This window comes from Talpa europaea (assembly GCF_964194135.1).
Source record: "Talpa europaea genome assembly, chromosome: 14".
Lineage (NCBI taxonomy): Eukaryota > Metazoa > Chordata > Mammalia > Eulipotyphla > Talpidae > Talpa > Talpa europaea.
In genome coordinates, this window is record NC_140082.1 from 27019921 (window position 1) to 27033080 (window position 13160).

At 43.0% G+C, this 13160-nt stretch overlaps 1 protein-coding gene across 4 annotated transcripts in view; it reads left to right on the forward strand.

The window, feature by feature from the left end:
• Positions 1-12350, forward strand: part of RSU1 (Ras suppressor protein 1) — a gene marked incomplete at both ends in the record, with an annotated part of 151012 nt that extends 138662 nt beyond the window's left edge. For 3 of the 4 annotated variants that reach the window (XM_084253552.1, XM_084253553.1, XM_084253555.1), the window contains one exon: positions 12248-12350. In XM_084253552.1, the coding sequence (XP_084109678.1) occupies positions 12248-12350 (103 nt within the window). The remainder of the gene's footprint in view (positions 1-12247) is intronic. The other variant, XM_084253554.1, reaches the window with a different exon arrangement.
• Positions 12351-13160: the final 810 nt, after the last annotated feature.

Here is a 13160-nt window from a genome sequence, read left to right on the forward strand (position 1 = left end):
CTAACCAAATGGCAAGAAAGAGTCCATCAGCTCTCAAACTGCTTTTCCTCTAAGTATAAGAAGATGGCTAGATTTCACCATATTCATTAGATCTCTCTGTGCCATACAATTTAGTAACTGCTAAGAACTCATGGTTCTTGAGCTCTTGAATGATAGCTTTTCTGATTGGGAGGTGCTTTAAGAGTAAAATACCAGATTTAAAAGATACTTAGTATCAAAATAGCATTAAATTTATATGATAAATATACTAGATCATTTATCATTAAACTAATAATAAAACAGGCTGTTAATCATTTTTATATTGATTACATGTTGAAATGATCATATCTTGAATATGTTGGGTTAAATAAAATATATTATTAAAATTGATTACATCTGTTTCTTTTTAAATGTGACTCCTAGAAAATTTATTTACATTTGTGGCCTGAATTATATTTTAGTGCTATTTTATAGTGATGTGTGAAGTACGGAATATGTCTGCAATAGGAAGTACTAATACAGGTTTAGAAATAAGATTTTTAAAAGTAGCTTCCTGAAATATTTATGATGGTAAAAATGAACTCACTGTAGGTATTCACTGTAGCAGGTACTGCTGAATAACACAGCTTGTTTTACCATTCTAGACAAAATATGCTGGTCAGAAATCTTCTTGAATAAGTTATTCAGACGAGAATGTTTTTCGATGAGGACATTGTTAGGTCAGTTTCAGTCAATTGTTGTAGAGCAGGGTTTGTTAATATCTGCGGTCCTTACTGTGCGTATGTGGCCTTTGTGATGTTTTTAAGCCTAGATGTCATCATGACCAGAGGCTTTCCTCTATCAGACACTGTAACAAAAGAGCACCCCAAGGAGGGCTCCTCAGACACCCTGGGCCTCTGGCACTCCACCTCATGCTTCACTTGCCTCATTGCCACCATCTGTATTCAGAATGCTCTCACACCTTCCAGGAGTGTTTTGTGGGTGAGATTCCTAGATGAAGCACTTGAGATTCTTGGATGAAAAGGTTGTTGTGACAAGCTGTAGCTCGCTCCCCACCCACAACCACAGTTTTGCTCTGATTCTGCAAGGCCTGTTGGGGGCATCAAACAACTAAAGCTTGAGCCCGGGGTGGGGGGGGGGGCACAAGGTGGGGCAGGGGAGAATATTCTTGACACTTTCCCAGCGTCCCCACTCAGATTTACTGCTGATGTCTAGAATCCTCAAGTAGATGGATTTTTAAAGTCAAGCATAAACCACAAGCATCTTAGTTTTTAACCTTTTTGCACTTGAAGACCATAAATTCCTCTGAAACTCTCAAAAATATGGTTTTAAAACCTTGGCAGAAATGAATGCCATACATTAAACCTACAGAATATACTTGGACTGAAAGTAGTTTTTGTTTTTTAATTTTTTAAAAAATTTTATTTTATATATTTTTTACATCATTTTTGCACAATGTTTGCATTTTCATCTTGGTTATATTCCCCATACAATTCCCACCCCCCTTATTTTGACTCTGATCTCCTTCCCCTCCCCGCCTTAGTGTGTATCAAGTTTATAGTTGCTTGTTGGTTTTGATTTTTAGTTTATTATAATTAGTCTTTTTCCTGGTCCCTTATTTAGGTTTTCTAAATTCCGGCTATGAGTGAGACCATCCAGTATTTTTCTTTTTCTTTCTGGCTTATTTCATATTACTCAGCTATCAAAAAAGATAAACTCATGCAATTTGCAGCAACATGGATGGAGCTGGAAGGGATCATGCTCAGTGAAATAAGCTGGAAAGTAGTTTTTAAAACCTTCATTACTTTCTAAAGTATGTTTTTCCACAAGAGTGAAAACCATGAAAGTGAAGACTAAAGGAAGGGTGAGATCCAAAAACTCTTCTACCTTTGAGCTCTGAGAGAAGTCTTCTCCACTGTTCTTTTCACAACTGTGGTCTTGTTCCCCATACCAGTTTGCTCACCGAAAGCCTGAGTCTTCCCCTATTGCTAGCCTCTCCGTACTGCTGGCCAGTGCTGCAAAGCTTGGGATCAGGAATAGAATGAAAGCACAAATCAACTTGGTGTGCTGTGTTCTAAGAATCAGGTTTTGCCACTTCAGAGAGTGCTCCGTCTACTTGAGGGAATCCAGCTGAGCCAGGGAAATTTTAAGAGGTAATGAATAGAATTTAGCTGCTTCTTCCTAAAGTCCGCCTGGGTGAGAGAGCTTCATGGGTGAAGGTCTGTCAGGGTATTTCCACCCACAGGTAGATGGGTACTTTCTGGTTTTAATTCCTAAAATTGTTGCTTATCTCTTTGCTCTGTAATTGGAATGTGACTCACCTGACATGGGAAGGGAGAGTTAATAATTCAAAGCTGTTTAAAATCATGATGCAGTAATCTCACCAGAACATAGAAGGAATCTTAAGTGATCGGAGCCATCTAGGTTTCATTTCACATGGTTTTGTTCAAGGGTAAGTAGTCTAATATTAGTAAAGGACTATATACATTTTATATGTAAAATAGGCAACTTCCAATCAAATGCTCAATTCTGGCCATGCTGAACCCTTGCCTGGAGTCCTCACTCTAAGTGGTTTCTGGGGATAGTTTGGTACCACCTCCAATCAGTGTGTGAGGGACTATGGCAGCAGGTATAGTTAATTACATTGAATACATCAGTCAACAAACATTCCATGCGTGTCCATGGTGTGCTAGTTCTAGAAGATACTTAAAAAGACTAACAAGGTTCCAGCTCTTTTAGAACAATTAACATTCTATTAAAGGAGGCAGGTTTCAGCAAGTTTGTGTTGCTATCCAAGACCAGCACATCTGATGGACACATTCTCTCCAGCTTTGTTAATACCCCAGTCTGATTACTGTCAAGTCTCAGTGGCTAGAAATGTGCTGGTTTGATTTGGAGTGACTTTTGTGTTTCTATTGTAATACATTTTGCATTGATATTATTGCATGCCCAGAGGGCAGCCTTACTGCCTTTAAATTCAGGTTTGTGGGGGCCACCTTATTCTTGCTCCACTTGTGATCTCTCCAGCCAAGTCTTTGTCAGCCAGATGTGGAATTAGGAGTGGGTTCGATAATAAGGACAAAAACAATTTGTGATGATACAGTATTCACATCTACTATCTGTATTAAGGGATGTGTTAGGTAATGACCATTTAGCTCTAAGAGCCAGATTCAAGTTAGTGAATTTTAGTACTAGTGTGTTTGGGGAGAATTATTTTTGAAGGATAAATGCACATACAAAAATTCCTCACTTCCTTCATGCATTTATGATAGGTCTGTATATCTATATGTATATTACAAACACAAATAAACATACACAGTGTGATGTCACTTTTTTAGTCACTGTGAATGCTAAGTGTTATATACAAAATAATTTTTTCATAAAAACTGTTGTCCAGTACTCCAGGATGAAATCTATTAAAGAAGTAGCTTGTTTAGAAAACTTAGCAATGCCCTTAGACTTGTTTCCTTTTGCCTTTAGTTTATTCTGGAAATTGCAATATTTAGCACTTTGCAGTTTAATTTAAAAGGATTACCTACTTTCTTAAATGCTTAAGCAGGGAAGCAAGTTGCAGCTATTGATTTCTCTCTGCATGTATTCCGTGGAAGCTGTATTTGCTCCTTCCCCAGGGAACATACCCCCTGAACTGCATGCTTGCTGGTGACAGCTCGGACCTCTGATACATAACCAAAGGCCTTGCCTAATATCCTTGCAACTGCTTGGGGAATTTTTATTAAGTAAAAGCATCATTAGAGTAGACAGGATGATGAAGTTTAATGAGCATCTTTTGTGCATGAGATTGTTAGTTTTGCTCTGCCAGAATCCTCATTTCTCCCCTCCAGTGGGGCAGATAGGGAGTTTAGAATGTATCAGGGATTTTTAATCTGCCTTATATTTTATATTATGGTTTTTTATAGCTTAATATTTTTCTTAAGGCAGCCACAAATTCCTTTTGACTGTTTATGTAGATGCTATCTGCACATATATGTTTATACATTTCTTTTTTCCATCCTGTGCTGGAGACGGAAAGCAGCAAGGGTGATGATAGAGAAGAATATGAAAGACATATACCACCATTAGTGAATTGCATAACCATCTATTGGAGGCTGGATCTCAAAAAAATCATTGCTTTTTGAATTAATGAGACTTCTCATGGGAATAGGATAACTGTTAATTTTTTTTCTTTGAGATTCAGCAATTTATGTGCTAAGGTTCTGTCACCCTCATAGCTGCCAGATAGGATATAAATAAAGATATGTAACTACTTATTAATAATCTAGGTTTCACACTTTGTCCACAGATTTTCTTGCAGAGATTTTAAATTTAGCATCCTACCATAAGATTACAGATTATAAACAAAATTATTTGTCTCCATTATTGCTTCTGCCCATATACTTAGATTTTTAAAATTGGTTCTTTTCTTGGTCTGTATGAGGACTTTCCATGGAAACACCCAAAACAACAGGAGGGAGGCATATGACATGAGCAAATGACTTAGGAACAGCATATTGTACCTCTCTTATACCTGGCATTCTGAAACACAATATTTACCCAGTACACAATGTGCTTCTAGCAGTGCCTTGAGTATGTAGAATACAAAAGAAGCAAAGTCTGCTGTTCCCACCTCAAGAAAATGGTACTTTTATTAAGACAAAGCTGAGGAATCCAAAAAGAGGAAAGACGAGGTAACTTAGTGCATTAAGAGTCTGAACTTCGGAATTATTGCCTAGGTTTGATGCACACCTAAACTTGCTAAGCCTCATTCTCCTTGTTCCAAAAATACAGATTAAAAAAGCCCCAGCCTCAGTGGTTTCTTGTGACAGTGAATGCCAAGTGAGTGGTCGTTATCAAAGCTCTCTACTGGTGCTTGGAAATAATGAGCCAGGAGCAGGTATCACTTTATATATCATCAAGGGACTTAATGATGAAATCCCATAATAGTTTGTGAAGGCTGAAGCCAAGGTAGAGAGGGAGGAGAAAACTACTGAAGACCTAAAAATCTGGGTAATATCTAAATTGCAGAAAGGAGCTAGGCAGACCTGCTAGGCAGTGGTAACACAGATCAGCAAAAACCAGAGACCTAGAGGAATGCTGCCTTGTGGAAAAGATTACTTCCAGCCCTCAGATTAATTTAGCACTTTTTTAAGTTTCAAAGCACTTCAGTGAGTCTAAGCCATCTGACTGTCAAAACACCTTCAAGGTAGACAAACTGCAGATAATTCTCATTTCTCGTTAGGCTGACAGGTTCTGGGAAGAGATAGCACTCTGTGTACTTAGCTCTTAGGTCGCAGAACTCACATGAGAACCATTCTCTCACTGCCCACTGCCTTCCTCCAGACCAGCCTGAGGGCTCAGATCTGTTAGTGAAGAGAGAGGTGAAGCTGGTACCTTCAGCATTACGTGGCATGTTCTATGGCTGCTTTGTGTCATGTACCAGGCTGGGCACTTGATCCAGTAGACAGCGGACACTGTTTCCCATGCATAAAGCCAAGGAATATGATTCTTTCGGTTATGTGTAGGACACTTTCGGTGAGGGATCAGCATCAGGGATAACAAGAAGGGACCCATTCTAATAATAGCCATTTGACAGGGGCCTGCATTAGGGCAAGAGAAACAGAATGAAGGATGGAAATAGAGTAAATGTCATAAAGTAGCTAATGAAACCACTGCGTGATGAACCTTTTGAGAAAGGCGTGGTCCCTTTCTGCTGGAAACACACATACAGATGACATGCGTGGAATTCTAGATGCTCTCTGGTCCCCAGCTAAGAATTTTTACTGTAGAGGAGACTTCAGTCAAACTTGATTTGTGTAGTGACCACAAAAAGGGGCAGATGTTAGTTTGACTTTATTAAAGGTCTGGGGATGTAGAAGGAAGTTGGGTTAGGGAACTGCCATGTGCTTTGGTTGGGTTGATAGCTGACTTTCCACCTGGGCAATATGGCACTGTGAGGGTGGACGAGGGTGGTGACTTAGAGAGCTGCTCCTCAGAAATAGCCATTGAAAATATAAAGCTAGGTGTTTTCTAGGTTTCTGAAGAACACAGAGTAAAAGCAGAAACACAAGGAGAGTGTCCAGAGAAAAGAATAAGACCCACGCTAGTACATTCCAGCCACAGGAGGAAATGTTCAAGAAAGACCAGGGTGGTCCACGTTGGTCTTGGTTGCTGTAGCTGTAAAGGGGCACGAGGTCTGCAAAAGACCCTTACAGCCAATGGAAATAAGACTCCCATGGATTTTTTCCCCCAAAATGAAGATGCTCACATTAAATAAAATTTGCATGTCAGAAATAGAAAGGCAAGCATATCACACTGCTCAGTCTATTTGTTGCAAAACTTACTCTGATTCTGGTGGGTTGGAATTCTTTGCTGTGCCATCTTAGATGTCAACATCTAAGTGTTCAGTTATGGAGCTTGTGGCGGCCAGGGTGCAGGCTGTGTTGAAAGATGCCTCTGAAGTGAGCAGCATGAGGACCCCTGTGGCACATGGGATCATTTCATGATTCCTCCACAGGTGGTCTTCAGCGGGAGTTCTCCAGGTGACTCCTCAGGCCAGGACTCACTCCCACGGGGACAAAAATGGAGCCCTCATGAGCGAAGCGGTGCTGGCTCACTTATCACCCGCACCTTCTCGAAAAGAAGACTCCTAAGCGACACTGTTCCTTTCTTATCAATTTAGATTGTTCTTTGTTGGTTTCTCCCCTGTCCTTAATCATCTCCCATTACTCTCTATAAACCCTCTATAGATTCAAGGGAGAAAAGATTTTCTAGATTCTGTGCCAAGGGCCCCTTACTTTCTGGGTAGAGCATCTGCCTGCCTGTGGCCACTACCCCGTGGTTGACCTTCCACCTGGCTCTTAGTCAACATGCTCCAGCTGGCATGGCCACATTCCATGGGAAACCTCCCTGGAGAGGATCTACTGTAAAAGCACATGATGGCAAAGCCCTGAAGCAGGCATGCGCTGTGCTCGGGTGCCACATGTGAGAAGTGAAGAACTTGCTGGCAGATCCTGAGCTGTAAATCTTCATGGGAGGTTGAGGTGGCACTGCCATTCCAAAACATCCTCATGCCCACATAGACAAGGCCTACTCCATATCTGATTTAATCTTCCCACCAGCTCTGCAAGATAACTGGGAATTTTCCTCCTAGTTTTGCAGATAAGAACATAAGATTGTGGTAAGCTAGTCACTTTCCAAAGTCACATGTCATTCAGGGCAGAGCGGAGCATAGGGATGCAGGGGTGTGTGAAGCCTGGTGTAGAGGCAGGACACGGAGCAGGTTTTCTGATCCAGCAGACCAGGTAAAGGAGGAGTCAGAGTCCTCAGTGGCTTTTCAGGTTTTTATTTAGATTACCAGGCATATGGCAGGCAGGGGTGCTAGGGGGCCGGCAGGCCTCCCAGCCCCCAGCAAGTCTTCACTCTTTCTGGGCTCTCCGGCATTCTCTCTGCTTCTCTGCTCTTCTGTTCATTCTGCTTCTTCTCGGCTTCTGCTGGCGTCCCCGTGACACCGCCCTTAAAAGCCCAGTCTCAACCCAGGTGAATGCCATCTACCTATGCCCACACCCTACTCCAGGTGCCCGCCATCAGGCATGCATTCAGGACCACAAGGATCCATCATCTATCCTGATGGCAGGAGGGCAGAAAAGCCTGACATTTTTTCCTTACCCTACACCTGGGTACTGTCCTCCAAGACTCCCCGGGGCAGGGTGCTGCAGGCTGCTATAGAACAGGACAGGGGACACCTGAGCAGAATGCTGGGGAAGTAAGTGGGCCAATGATTGAGAGATGTTGTGATCTCCCCAAGTGGAACAGGAACAAGAAAAGCTGTATTTCACCAAGGAAAAAAATACATCGTAAGAGAAGATATAAGGTGACCAGGGGCCAGAATTCATTCTGATGACTTTGGCCTGTGTTAATTAATCATGTTTTTTTTATTTTCTACATTTTATGATACGTTGATATATGGCGACCTTGCTGGTTGGGGAGAGACTGGTCTTCCCAGGACTAAGTAATTCCCAGAGATGGCAAAAAACTTGCCTGCAAGCATGCCTTTCATACACACACCAGCCACTCCAAAGCCCACTTTCTTTTTCTGAATTATACACACTGATCCAATATTTCCCCTACCCCATGTCCAGGTAAGTAATGACCTCCATAAGCCCAGAGCTGCCAAGCTTGTTCAAGCTGTCCAGTCCTAAACTCACGCAAACTTGCTTGCCTTTCTTCACCAGTTCCTGTCATTGAAACCACAGCAAAGGCTCTGGGCCACGCTCTCTCCTTCTCCCTGTAATTGCCCGTGGAAACTCCCCACGTGGTCCTGCTTGGTGCAGAGGGCCCCTCCTCTCAGGAACCGTGTGTAATGAAACTTCTTTCAATAGCTTTGACCTCTGTGTGGTCACCCAGTCGGCTCTATAAATTAACTTGCCAGGTACATTAAAAATAGGGGCCTTGAGCATTAAGTCCCTGAATGAAAGGTGTGGGAACCATCCACTCTGTAGTAAAGAGGAGACGGTTGGTTTTTGTTCCTACTTCTTCTGGTAGAGGTAACACCCACGTTTCCTTTGGGGAACATGTTCCTCTTTCTGAAACTTAATATTTAACTTTTTCTTCTCTTCAGTGAGCTGCTATTGCAGAAATTTTTTTTCCTGCTAAAATTAAGGAGAATCCTCTCTGATAGGATGCCCCTGCTAGCCCAGGTTTCACTTACTGATTTGTTTCCTATTGTTGATGTAACACATTACATTAACTTGGCAACTAAAAGCAAAACAAATACATTGTCTTACACTTACGGAGGTCAGAAACATGAAATTAAAGTATCAGCAGGGCTGAGCCCTGCAGGATACTCTAGGGGACTGTAGGGGCAGGAATGGACACAGTGCAGGTTTTCTGATCCAGCAGACCAGGTAAAGGAGGAGTCAGAGTCCTCAGAGGTTTTGCAGGTTTTTATTGGGATTACCAGGTACACGGCAGGCAGGGGTGCTGGCTGGCAGGCCTCCCAGCCCCCAGCAAGTCTTCACTCTGTCTGGGCTCTCTGGTGATCTCTCTCTCTCGGCTTCTCTTTCGGCTTTTTCTGCTTCTGCTGGCATCCCCATGACGCTGCCCTTAAAAGCACAGTCTTAGCCCAGGTGAATCCCATCTACCTAGGCCCACACCCTACTCCAGGTGCCCGCCATCAGGCATGCATTCAGGACTGCAAGGATCCATCATCTATCCTGATGGTGGGAGGACAGAAAAGCCTGACATTTTTCCTTAGCCTACACAGACCTTGTGCTTCCTTGCCTTTTTGGCTTCTAGAAGCTACCTGCATTCCTTGGCTGGTAGCCTTTCCTCCTTCAGAGCCTTCAAAGGTCTCTCTGATTCTGACCCTCTTGCTTCCCGCTTTGCAAGAACCATTGTGACCATATAGGTGCAACTCTACATAATACGGGGGTCTGTTACCTGGAGTTTAAAATCGTTCATTCAACCCCCTCTGCAAAGTCTCTTTTGCAATTCAAGGTAACACATTCACAGGTTTCAGGGATTAGAATGTGGACATCTGGGGATAAAGCTACCCCATAGCTGGTAAAGCCAGGAAGGAAACTCAACGCTTCTGCCCCTAAGCTGGTCATTCCTCCTCTGCCCAGCTACGCCTCCACCTTGGGGATGGCCGCTTAGTGAAGCGCGGACTCTCTTCTGCCCACACAGCAGAAGGAGTGAGAGGATCACGCGAGAAGGCCAGCGTCATCCCTGCTCTGCCGGTGACTCACTGAGGAAGTGGGGCAATGCATTTAGCTCTGCTTAGTTGCTTTCTTCAAAGAGGATTAAAACCTTTCTTCCAGAGATGCTTGGGGTTTGGCATTGATAGAATATACCCTGTTATTTTTCAGATAAAAAAGTCCTAAAGACGTAATCATGTAATTATCTTTATTTAATCACTCTGACTATAATCACACATCAGCCCTAGTTTTCAACAAGCATTTGCCGGCCACTTCCATTCAGCTGACCATGGTGCTGGGCATATTTAGCAACTGCAGCCACCCTGCAAGGAAAGCTATACCGTCACGTTGTTACAGAGGAAGAGACCGAGGCACGATGGGGTGTGGGGAATGAATCATTTACCCGAAGTCAACAATTAGTAAGTGGCAAAACTAGGAGTTACACAACAAGTTAAGGACTATTGTCTCCAATCTGCTCCTTATAGTGACTTGATAAGTAACCCCAGGCTACACAATGGGATTTGAAACGCTGAAACATTCCACTTCTTTCCTAAAAATGAAAAGAGCCTTGCTGAGTGCTGAGCAGTGTTTGCACCCCCTTCTGAAATGACGTTGCTAGCAGGGCCAGCTGCATACCCATCCTTTCTGGGATGCCTTTTGTGTCTGCTCCTTCAAGACATGGCATTTAGCAGGCCCTTATCAAATCTTCGTTCTCTTCTGCCTTTGACCTCTTATTTCTATCAGTGACACTTTCCTAGCACCACAGCATTGCCTGGTTAACAAGTGCATCAACTGTGGAGTTGTATTTCTACAGAATCCTGTAACCCTTAAAGTTTGGTGTCTATAAAAATGTGTGTATTTTTGACCTTATGGGAGTAAGGGTTTGGAAAGTCTGGAATACAGACTCACAAGGTTGTGAGGAAGCTGTATAGCTAAAAGGCCCTGAGACTGCAGGCACAGGACTGAGTCACACCTCCACTCTGGGCCAGGCGAGGTGGCCTCGGGGACCAAAGGCCTTCAGGGATATTACTCTGTAGCATTGAACTGTGAGCTGGAGGAAAGCAGCATCTTAGGAAGAGGAGAGGACTAAGAGAAGAAAGAATATGCTTCAGCAAGTATGTTGGTAAAACTGAGGAACATAACAGACAAATCTATTTGACCAGGGTTTCTTCTCCCAATTTGATGCATCTGGGAAAGATGCTCAGAGGCAGAGGGTAGCGGATACAGAGTTTGGATCTTTCTGGCTCCCCCTTGACTGCTACACAAATTAAGAGCAAACTTGTAGGCGCTAATGCTAATTTTCTAGGATATGCAGTGCCTGCTTAACACAAGAGCTCTGCCTCCCCTTTATCTGGACAACTTTGCAACACCTGGCTCTATGGACTTTGTTCTGATCTGCTGCCAACTTCAGACTCTGCATTTAAGTTCTTTCGGAGCAGAGACCTATGTTCATGATCAACATAGGTAGAACTGTCATAGTGATGCTACAATGTACATGGAAGCCTCTGGAGAAAATAAAATATAGTATGATCCATCCAAACCCAGGTGTCCTATTTCCCCTAAGCAGTCAACCCATTGGGCAGCTCCATGTGCTGAATCATCCCTCGAACTTGGGGCAGTGTCATCAGGAGCATCAGTGATGCCAAGTTGTGCCTCACTGCACATGGCAGCAGTTTGCATGGCAGAATTCAAGCCTGACACATGCATGTCCTTACCTTGCATGGACCTTACAACAGGGGACAGCATAGGGATGCCAACCTTGGAATCACCTTCACTGGGTTGGCACAGGCAGTAACGAAAGCTTTCAGACGATGCCTTTGCTCTGAAGGAACTGCGATACACTAGGGCTCTCTCAGGAACACAGTCATATCAATAAGGGCAGTTAAGGTTGAGCTGTATTTATTTTAGGGTGACTTTTAATTTAGTTTAATCAGAATTACTCATAAATTATCCATTAATTACCATCTCCTGTTCAGTTCAATCCCCTCAGCCACGGAGCCAGCTTCGCCTGCGATGGATGCCATCCACTGTAATTGTAGGGTACTTTGTCAACATTTAATCAGCAGTGCTTATTAACGTGGCATTGATGTGCGGCCGACATCCCAGCACGATCAATCACACAGGAGCAGCCAGCGCGCTCGGACACCATTGCTCTCTGTCACGTTATCCAGCCCTTGGGCTTTCTGGCAGGCACGATGCTCACTTTTCACTAAATGGACACTCTATCTCGTCAGTTCCTCCCAATTTTTGTCATTGTCGACTTAAACACTCCGGGCCTTTGAGTTCAGTCTGGAACAGCTGGGCTGAGCATTCGGTTCACAAAACTGAATCTCTTCCTCTGGTGTTTTCACACCCTGCCCAGTGAGTGTGACATTGCAAGAGGCTTGTCCAGAATTAGACCTTGTGGCAGCTGTGTACGCGTGTGTATAAGAGAATTTTAAATTCTTAATATAGTATGTGACCCAGAGACAACAGAAGTGATCTTTGGAGATGAATCTTTTGCTTACAGCTCTGCCAGTAGCAGCTTATCTTGTGTTAGTAGATGGAGCTCATGGTTTCCCTCCTCTCTTTTTCAGCCTCTACGGCAGACATATGCAGGCAAACCCAGAACCGCCGAAGAAAAATAATGACAAATCAAAAAAGATCAGCCGGAAGCCCCTGACAGCCAAGAACAAATAAGGGGTTGGCACGGACTGGACATCTGGTCCCTTCTCATTATTCTGTCCTCTGTTGCTGTACCCTGCAAATAAATACGATGTGTGTGGTGTTTTTTTTTTTTTTTTTCTTTTCACTTTCTCTTTCTAGTGCTTATCACCTTACCTTTTAAACCATTTTGGTAGGTGGTAGTTTTTTGGTAAGTTCTTAAAACCATTTCTATTTGTTTCCTTAAAATTGCCAAAGATAGGGCCTCCCTGGTGGCGCAAGGGGTTAAGCATTGCACTATGAAGCAATCCACAGCCACTGCAGCACGAGTTCGATCCCCAGCCGGCCAGGGAGCAACCCATATGGCGCAGCAGACCTCTCCTGTCTCATCCGCTGCTCCCCTCAGCAGTGTATTTCAGTCAGTCTGCCAGTTCTGTTCCCCACTCTGTCTCTGATGAATCCTCTCACCACCCTCCACACCTCTGGCCTGTACCCAGCCCTTGTATGCATAAATAAATAAATCTTTTTTAAAAAATTGCCAAAGGTAGCAAACAAAGCCCTAATTCAACTGCAAATTCCATAGTGGATAAGGTTTCAGTGCCTTGAATAGATATTCACAAAGTTGCTTAATTAAAATTATATAATCATTTCATTGTCACAGTTGACACTTTTCACTCTTCTGTTTATTCACATAACTCATTATTTTAAAAGAAAAGTATTCTTGTACCACCAAAATATGTTAATTTAACTTACAAATGATTTTAATAAAATCTTGAATTTGTATCCTGTTGTTTTTTGAAGAGAATAAAGAATAGTCTGCTATTGGAATACACATTTTTGTTTACT